The following is a 10,287-nucleotide window of genomic DNA, read 5'->3' on the forward strand; positions in this document are numbered from 1 at the left end:
ATGTCTATGGCTATATCCTCCAATACTATTCTTCCAGCTAACAAATAGCCCATGTTTCCTGGATATGAGTACATGTGCATTGAAAACCTTTATGCAGATCCAGGGACAATAATAGTTGATCAACACTTCATACAAGAGGCAAGTGTCAGCCTGATTCTGAAATCCTTTTGCCACAAAAGATCATAAAAACTAAATATCAATCAGAAAGCTTCCATTACACAGTATACTATTGTATATTGTAACTATTATTAAGGCAACAATTTGATTTTTCAAAATCCTAAAAAGTGCTGTAGTGGGGGTAATTGATGCTTGTAGTCCCAGTGTCCCTGCGAGTCCTTACCACAGAAATGAGATCTCTCATCAAAACTGAAGTCTCATGATTCTACACCGGTTACAAGGGATTTCCTAGGCAAAATACTGTTTATGTTGTGGCCATTTTGGGTTGCAGTCATGCAATGTTTACACCTCTAGAGTGTTTTTTAGATATCGATACATGATCAGTTTTACTAATGACAACCTTTTTTTAAATTTACTGTTTATAAAGAGTAACTAAATTCATAAAATAAAACTGACTAGATTGTTCACATTAGTAGAAGCGTGCCTTTACATACATCTCTCCCACTGCACTGTCTTGTACATATGGGAATATAATGAACACAACTATTACAACTTCAAACAAATGGATCTGTCAATGCATGGGCTATTTGCTAAATGCAGTTCTTTCTCGATCAATGACTGCCAGAGTTTAGTCTCTGGTTAGATGGGCATCATTGATCTTGCTTTTCTGGGTGCTATATAATCAATAGGGATGTTTTAAAAGACAGATACTAGGCTGGTAAGCAAATTAAGGAGGTTTGGTGAAAAGGTGGGACACTGGGATGAAAGATCTGGCAAAATCTAAAAAACCATCAGAGGAGGCTCATTTGGCTGAATAGCCTTCTGTATTCCTCCTATGTGTGGGAATGCTGAAAGCTATACCAGCATTAGAGAGAACCTATTGGGTGTAAGTTACATTCTGAATTTAATTTACCTGGGAAATTCCATTGCTAACTTTGCTCCCTATTAGTTTTGTTTAACTGACTGAGGAAATTTTACCAATGATTTTAAATTCACTAAACTGCAAGTAAAAAGGATCATGCAGTTCATTAAAGTTCATTGGAGGCCCAAGATTTAATCTGACACCTTGCTTAATCTATTGGGTTAAGGTTTAACTCTTTGTAACCCAAGGCTAAGTGGTCAAGGCTAAGTGCTGTTGAGTAGATTTATTTTCATAACGTGGTAATTAAATAAAAATAACAGGATTAATAAAGTCCCTCTTCAACACTACATGAGTACAAAGTGATCATTATATATTTCTTTCTGGTTTCAGGTCTGGAAATCGCAGTGGTAATGGCTCACCATCCCCGGACTCATACTCGCTCTACTGCTATCCTTGCACATGGGGAGACTGCAAAGCTATAGATTCTTCCAGTCATCCAGTGTCGGGGAATATTTCATCTAATATCCAGCCTCTGCAGCCTTCCTGGTCTGATCCGTGGGCGTACTCAGAGAATGTTCCAAATGTTGTCAGTGGACGACCTACACAGCTGGTTCCCGGAGATGCTGTCTTCAAAAGTTACTACAGCTGCCCCAGACTGAAACCGCCAGGCTCTCAGAAACGATTTGCCCCTTTTGGGGCATTGAACCCTTTTGCTAATCCTAATTACTCTTCTAGCCCATCAGCAGTGGAATGGTTGGAACCGTCTGACCATTACAAGTCTCCTTCTGCAACTTCAGAGCATTTTGATCCATATGACCTCACGGTCAGCCGTAGCTCTTCCCCCGATCCAGGCTCTATCCTCAATGCTGGAGACCTGAGGTACAACCAGGAGTTTAGAAACTGTATGCAGGACACATTGTACAAACAGACTGATAGCATATCTTGCCCAGTCCCACCTCCGCGCCCTCCAAAAGTCTGTGAGGCTGACAACAACATCATCATCAGAAGTACGGCTCCTATTTCTCCTACTATTGTGAGAGGTGCTGAAGGAGGTGTCACAAGGGTTTATCTCACTCAAGGAGTTATAGAGGTCCCACCTGTCTCGTCTAGAAGTAATGCAGAGATACCCATCTCCCTCCCTTTGTCTCATACTCCAGGAATACCCAGATTACATTGCAGTAGTTCACAATGGCACCCACCCTCTGATCTATCCAGTCTGTCAGTAGAGGAAGTCTCCAAATGCCTGAGGTTCATAGGTCTTTCAGAAGATGTGGTGACGTTCTTTGTGCGAGAGCGAATTGATGGAAGCATATTTGTTCAGCTGACTGAGGAAATTCTATCTGATGATTTTAAACTTACTAAACTGCAAGTAAAAAAGATTATGCAGTTCATTAAAGGATGGAGGCCCAAGATTTGATCTGATTCCTTGCTTAATCTATTGGGTTAAGGTTTGAATCTTTAACTCACAGAAGAACATCATTGAAAATTTGTGAGAATTTCTACAGAAGCACCTTTGGATATCTTTATTTAGCATCTCTAGATGGTTGAAGTGTCTCAGAAAATACTGTTTGTCATACAAAGTACAATTTGTGTCGTTTTAATGAATAGAAGTTATCAAAATATAATATGCTTTTGACAGTGAACAGTTTAAGACCACTTCCCTCTCCCATCTCCAGTATGGAAATAATCAAAGTATTAACTACATAATGCAATGCAATTTGTAGGATCAGGTATGAGCTAAAGAGTTGAAAATTCTTTCCACAATGCAATCAAAGCTGACTTACTGGATGTAGAATAATCATCAGTTTATGCAAGCAGCAGGCTAACATTTTTCTGGTCAAGCTCTGAACAATTTAATTAAGGTTTTATTGAAAAAAATTCACTGTTGGAGTGGTGAAATGTAGTTTGCTATTCTTCAATCATCAATTCTTCAAACACGTGCCTGCTGCACGTGTTACTGAGGATAAATTAGATTAATCATGGATACTTTCCTTCTAATAGTACTAATGAAACTTTGGAACTCAAAGTAAAAAACAGAGGTTTTATATTACAATTTATTGGTATGTTCAGACTTCAGTGACCATCCTCCCTCTTTCCCTTTTAAAAGAAAATCCAGAGTAACATTCACAGCTTGCAAGGTAACTATTATGCAACATGCAGTTATTGTGACAGCTATAAGAAGAAGATATAAAACATGTCCATGAGGGAATATATATTTGCCCCTTCTCCACAGTACACTAAACATATAAGACTATAATTTAGCACATTGTTTAAGATGGTAATTTCAGCTAAAAATATACCACTCTAACTCTGCTGTCTCAAAAACTGTGTAGTCTGTTATTTGTTGGCACCAATTCTGAATTATACCCTTTTAATGGTTATGGTTTTTCCAACTAATTTTTGGGAGATTTCTGAATATGTATATTTCTGAGCAAGCAAAATTTCTCAATGTAGATGTTCTTGTTGATATAATTTTGATTTTTTAACAATGAAAGTTGATAGTACCATAATTGTACTGAAATTCCCGAGTTCACGTCTAATTTAATCTATACAAATCAATACAGAGAATAGAAGATAAAAAAAGAAAGCATTTATGGCTCTGGTGTTTTACTGTGTGAATGGCAGTCTAAACTCTTGCTGCCTTCGTAACTTTTATTAGCTCAACAATGGAGTTTGCTTACCAGTGAATGCACAAGCACAAATGTTTGTTCTGCCTGACTTAATTTTATTTTTCTTAGTGCATGGCAAAGTGAGCGTTGGCAGCCATCTTATTCAATTGAATTTTCCTAATCCAAACAGCACTGATCCTAAGAAAGTAATGCTGGGAGAAGAGAAACACTGGTATCTATGGCTGACACTTTTTTGCACCAAAAAACAGTTATGCAATTAAATCATCAAAGAAAAAGCTCCTCTATGTTAGAGTGGGAAAACTACTTAAGGTGGAGCTGATGCTAACCAAGTATAACTTGTGCATGATTTCTTGATATCTGAACTAAACTGATTTGGCAATAGAGTGTTTTAGTTATTATTGTTTGTTGATACCTCATGGTGTTTGGAATAAGTCAAACAGGGATTGACAGCCTTCACATTGAGTGCTGGAACTATTTGTTCTCCACCAGACAGGATAGTCAATGTGTTCTGAAATCTTGTTTTCTTGTATTTTAATAGCCACATTCACAAAACCGTATGCATACAACAGTGAAGTAACATATATTAATTAGATATATTGCATTGTGATTTACACAATCTACCAAACAATATCTTTGTAACGGTCATTGGCACGGCTAAACTGAAACATTAATCATAGGATTAAAATAAGAATCCACTGAATTATCAGGCTCCCTTTTAAAAAAACAAGATGCATTGATAGCAGAAATTCAAACACTAAGCACAGGGTAAGCAGCTTGGTTGCTTTAAACCAGGATGTGCAAATGATCCAAAGTTCATTATGGTTTACCAGCTGCTTTTTTGTTTAGACTTCCAACAGTCTTAATAGGGTCCAATAAACACATCCATTTGATGGGCTTCATTTCAAAAGCTCACTGTTTGTTTTCAAATTCTGTTCATGTAAACTTAAAGTGGTAGGAAAGAACAAATATTCTTCAACATATTTCTGTTATTTAAGGAACCTGTCAGAGCATACCATGAAATGATTACATTGTGGAATAAGTAATCGTTGTTCTCGGGCAGACTTCAACGCTCCATTTAGCGTTCTAAAGAGTGGAATTTGCATGCAAATTTTACTCAATCTAACATTCGTTTGGAATACTAAACATTCTCGAATTCAACAACTCGCCTTGGATATCTTGGCCAAGATCCATCTCGGATGTGGCTCCAAGGCGTAAACCAACTTGCAGGCGGAGTAATTGAACAGTAAGTGAACTCCACTCTCATTCCTTGCACGTAATGGCATCTCTACTTCCTCCCACCTACTTTTGTCCTTTTAATAGCCAGTAAACAGCCTTGAAATGTTACCATCCTGTCCTCTGCATGACAGCTGGTTCACAAAATTAACAATTTAAAAAGAATATGAAAAAGATCTTATGCACAAGCAGTTGTGTTTTTTCTAAAGCACCACTAAAATTTAATTGTGCAACTGCTTTATACAAGGTAATCTAAATAAAGTACTTCCTTTGGCAGAAGCCCACATTTGAATACTGTTGAGAACGTTATTGTGCAGAAAAATGAATAAATCAAGCAACACTTTTAAACACGCAAAGATGAAAACCCTTAAGTTCTCTTGGTCCAGAGCTGGTCTGAAAACTGCTGTACAACTCGTGTTTAGAAGCTGAAATATTCTGTTGATCTATGATGATTGCTTTGAAGATGACTATAAGATACATAGCGATTAAGTGACACTGGATTTATTTAAGAAACCACTTGATGCTGTAAAATGAGGGTGGGTATTTTGGATTACGGAAAGATCTGGGTTTGATTCCCAGGCAGTGAGAAGCATTGGGCAAGTTTCCGAACTCCACCTACCAGTAAGTAGGAACCCGGTTGTTAGTCAATTGGTGGATCGCATTTCCAGAGGTAATATTCCCTTCTACAAAAATTAATAATTTGGTCACTCAATCCACGATTGTTTGTGGGACACTGCTGTGCATAATTGGCTGCCGTGTTTCACCTCCAAAATAGTCAATTCACTTTACAGCATAATCTACGAGATGCTTTGAGATGTCTCGAAGACATGATAAGGCGCTATCAAATGTAAGGATTCTTATTGTATGTTGCAAATGGCAGAGTTGCAAACAAAAGCAAAAAAGTAAGTATTGTGAGGATATTGTTTAATTGTATGTATGCATCTTCAGTTATTTGAAAGGATCTTACAATAATAATTCTTGCATTTGGTATTATAATAATAGTATAGCACTTTATCATGACGTTGAGAGCATCTTGTTAATTTATAATTCAAATGTTATCTTCAGTTTCTGCTTAAATAGCGTGAACATTTTATGTTACCAGAATTTAAAGGAATAATCTTAAATATTCTGCAGGTTATGGGGTTACCTCATGAAAATGGACGCCAAAAAAATGTTAAATAGTGTAGATCAATGATCCACACTATTACTTCAGAGCAGGTCTAGAGTACATAAATGAAACCAAATCTGAAAATAATATTTTGCCTCAAGTTACAGGAGTTAAAAAATAGTAAGTGAGAAAATAAATATAGAAAATGGAAGTAGCTGAAATATAATTAGATACAATGCAGGGATAGTTAATAATGTACCAGTTTTATGGGTTGAAATGCCATTTCTAATCTCTAACTGTTTATCTTTAGGGTGTAAGCTTAATTCAGTTGGTAGCACTCTTGTCTCTTGAGCCAAAATGTTGTGGTTTCAAAATCCAGTTCACAATCTAGGTTAACACTCCAATGCAGCGATGGGGGGGAGGTAATCTGTATTGTAGGTAGCGTTTTCCTTCAGATAACATGCTAATATGAGGGCCAACTTGTCTGATCAATTTTTTTGTCAGAAATTGCTTCATTGCTGTGTGCAAATTAGCAGCTGTGCTCAGCTACAAATACAGGCAGGGTATTTTACAGTAAATCTTGTCAAGTGCTTTGAGATGTTTTGTTTAGAAATCTAGCAACTCCAGTGTGATTGATCAGTATTCAAAACAGGTCAATACAGTTTGGAAAATAAACTAATCTTTTGCTTAATGGTATTTAGGTAGATTGCCCAGGAGAGCTGGGTTCCTGAAATTTATATGAAAGGAGCACCACCTGCTGGATGTTCATAGTGACAGAAGCCATTTTCTTCCCAGATTTTAAAAATATATAAATAAGATTGATGCATTGTGCTATCCAGCAACTTGAATTTCCATCAGCTATAGTAGTTTTAATTTTTTTTTCCCCAGCATTTATTCAATATTCAGTTCTTCTTTCACAGATAGATTGATTTGCTGCCATATGATTTGCAGGAATGTTCCAGCAAATCCATTTCTCCACCCAAATCTACACAAATGATGTACAATCACTGAACAGTTTTATTCCAGACAACATATCTAAACTGGGCTGTCTATTTGTGGAAATAGCTACAATAAAAGGTAATGTTAGACAGAAGACATGTCATAGTCAATACCAGTAACTGGACAAAAGTTGCTCTCCATTCATTACATACTGCCCATATATCACTCAGGGGTTCCTATTAAAAGAGTTTGACTATGATAGATCCTTCCACTATTTAAATACTTACCTTATCTCTCATTTTGCAAATTTGCCTCTGTGCCATCTTAATTAATATTCATCAATCAGATTTTGACACATGCAGAAACCCATCATTATGCCTTAAGTATCCAAACCAGAGTTCCATGCATGTCACCTACACATGGAAATTCCTGTGCTTGGAATGGAATGTGCACCCTATCCTGAAGGAAAGCATCCTGCTTGCCTAAATCTGGAGAGTATAAAGAGGTGCAGTTGGGCAAGAACCAAGGTTTGGGACCCCAGAGAATGGTTGGGGTACTGCTAGAGTTTTAACCAGCTAAACCATTGCCATTGAAAGCATTGTCTGGCAAGCTTTCCTGCTGCTTGTCCAGCTTGGGCTAACCTATCTATGAGGGACTTCGTTGGCAGGATTTCATAGGAGTCGAGTAGGAAGAATTCTATCTTCTTACCAATGAGCCAGGCTGGCTCGCCCGTCATACAATACAAAATTACATTTGTAAAGTGCCTTTCACATCAGGAGGACGTCCCAAGGTGCTGAACAGTCAGATTAGGACCCGAGCAGTGGGGTAAGGAGCGAGGGGTTGGGTTAGGATCAGGGAGGGTGGAGGGCAGACGAAGGCATAGTTGAAAAGGAGGATCTTGAGGTGTGCCTTGAAGGAGGCACGGGAGGGAGTGAGGGGAAGGGAATGTGGGATGGAGTTCCAGAGGGTGGGGGCAGAGAGGCTGAAGACGTGACCACTGATGGTTGGGTGGGCCAGGTGGGGGACATGGAGCAGGCCAGAGCCTGCTGAGTGGAGGGAGTTGTCAGGTTGATAAGGGGTTAGCAGGTCAGAGAGGTATGAGAGGGCAAAACCATGGAGGGCCTTGAAGGTGAGGACGAGGATTTTGAACTCGATCCTCTGAGGGATGGGGAGCCAGTGTAACCGGGCAAGTGTGATGGGGTCATGAAGCCTAGTGCAGGAGAGGACACAAGCTGCAGAGTTCTGGATAATTGTAGCTTGTGGAGGGAAGAATTGGGAAGGCTGACAAGCAGGGAGTTGGCAGTTGCACCTGGTTGTAATGAAGGCAATTATATGAGGGTTTCGGCGGCCTGAGGCAGTGGCAGTTGGGCAATATTGCAGAGGTGGGGAAGGCAGAGCAGGTCATGGCATGGATGTGGAGGAGAAAGGACAGTTGAGGGTCCAGGAGCTGGTGCGAGCCAATCAAAAAAGGCCTCAGTCTTGCTGACATTCAACTATATAAAGTTGGCTCTCATCCAGGACTTGATGTCAGTCTGTCAGGACATCAATTGTCCTGGGGTTGAAGGTGGAATCTGCATACATGTGGAAGTTGACCCCATGTCTGCGGATGATGTCACCAAGAAGAAGCATGTACAGGTTGAAGAGGAGAGGACCAAGGACAGAGCACTGAGGAACACCGCACGAGACATCAACAGTACCCTGGAGTACTGTGGACCTACCTGGCTCAGGACACTGCTACAGAGAGCCAACTTGATTCCAACATTTCGCTCGCAAAGTACAATCAATCTACTTTACAGCATATCCTACGAAGTGCTTTGAGACATCTCAACGAAATGGAAAGTGCTATATGAAATGCAAGTATTATTGTTATTAAATTCTATTGCAAGCAATCAATACAAATTTACAGTTATATAGCATCTTTCATGTACAGACGACGCCCCAAGGAGATTTAACACTGGCGGCTGAGCACCCAAGGCTCAGATCAGGGGAAAAGGGAGAGGGTGGGTGCAGGGTTGGGAAGGGCAATAACTAAATGTGCTATCAAAGAGGTATATCTTAATATGGACCTTAAACAAAGTTCAACTTCAACTCAGATGATTCAGCTTTAAGCACACCCCCGGGAGGACAGCCACAAGCTCAGGTTTGAGCCCTGACGAGGTACCAGGAACTCTCTGCAAGCCTCATGGTGAGCAACATAGCTTCCAGCAGCTGTCACCTCAGAATTCACCCATCAACTATCTGTCATACATTTGTCGTAGTGTGGCGGGAAGACCTTCAAATTAAAATTGAGTCCTTCAGCTCAGTGGTTAAGAGCACTCGTCTTGCAAGCGAGACACCTGGGTTCAATTCCAGGCAGGGCAAAACCTTGAGAAAGTTTCCTTACTCCACACGCCCAATAATAATCCCTCCAAAAAAACAATAATAAATTGATCATTTTCAATCGACTGTTTGTGGGACACTGCTGTGTGCAATTGGATGACGTGTTTCACCCACAAATATACGGTCAATTCACTTTACAGCATATTCTGTGAAGCGCTTTGAAACGTCTAGAAGATGTGAAAAGCGCTATCAAATGCAAGGATTATTATTATAAATTGTTTTATAACTAAGCCTCCACTACATTCGAGGATATACTGATTGTTGATAAACATCGGCTGCTTGAAGAATAGATCCATCTTTCCTTTGGGTTTTCAGTCTCTTAAATCTGTTATTCCATCTACATGCATTGCACACACAAACTCACCTCTCTTTCTCAACATTTTTCTTCTTAGGTTGTATGAAAGTATCCCGCACTGCTGATCTGAACGTTTATAGAAATTGTCTACCTGGAAGCACATTTTATCAGTTTTTTTGGAAGAGGAATACATGTGTATTTAAAATACTGATATAGAATCTTAAAGCGTGTATAGCGTAAGATGGCATTCCCAGTGCTGATGCTAGCTGCAGTCAAAGTGACTCTTCATATGTAAGCAAATAGAGGTTATGTGTGCATACCAAGGTCCTGTAAATAGCCATGCAGTAAACTGCCAATTTATCTAGAGATGAAAAATTCTCATTGCCCTAGTTATTGGTCTCTAAGTCGGCTAATAGGAAATCTACCTCTGTGCGATTTATTCTCACTGGCCTAATTAGAGCTAAAACCTTTTGCTTGGTTTCAAGATGCCAATAAAAGACTAATTGGATACAAACTAAATAAACATGCCCTACTGTTCTTCCTCAACAAATCTTCAGTTGGTCAGGTCAATGCTTGCTCAAGCTCATTAGAGGGCATGTGAACAGTTTAGATTTAATTTTTATGGGGAGGATAGTGAACATGTTGTCTAGCCTCAGAATATTTCACATCTGAGGTTTATAATAACCATTCCAATTAGTGGCAACAAAACCTATCTACACACAAA

The 10,287-nt window shown here is 39.2% G+C and overlaps 1 protein-coding gene across 1 annotated transcript in view; it reads left to right on the forward strand.

Annotated features, from left to right (window-relative positions):
- Positions 1-4,171, forward strand: part of gareml (GRB2 associated, regulator of MAPK1-like) — a 101,362-nt gene extending 97,191 nt beyond the window's left edge. The window contains exon 7 of the mRNA XM_007900461.2: positions 1,370-4,171. Within this exon, the coding sequence (XP_007898652.2) occupies positions 1,370-2,396 (1,027 nt within the window). The 3' untranslated portion in view covers positions 2,397-4,171. The remainder of the gene's footprint in view (positions 1-1,369) is intronic.
- The last annotated feature ends 6,116 nt before the right edge of the window (positions 4,172-10,287 follow it).

Source organism: Callorhinchus milii, unplaced genomic scaffold (assembly GCF_018977255.1).
Source record: "Callorhinchus milii isolate IMCB2004 unplaced genomic scaffold, IMCB_Cmil_1.0 Scaffold3, whole genome shotgun sequence".
In the NCBI taxonomy this organism is placed as follows: Eukaryota; Metazoa; Chordata; class Chondrichthyes; order Chimaeriformes; family Callorhinchidae; genus Callorhinchus; species Callorhinchus milii.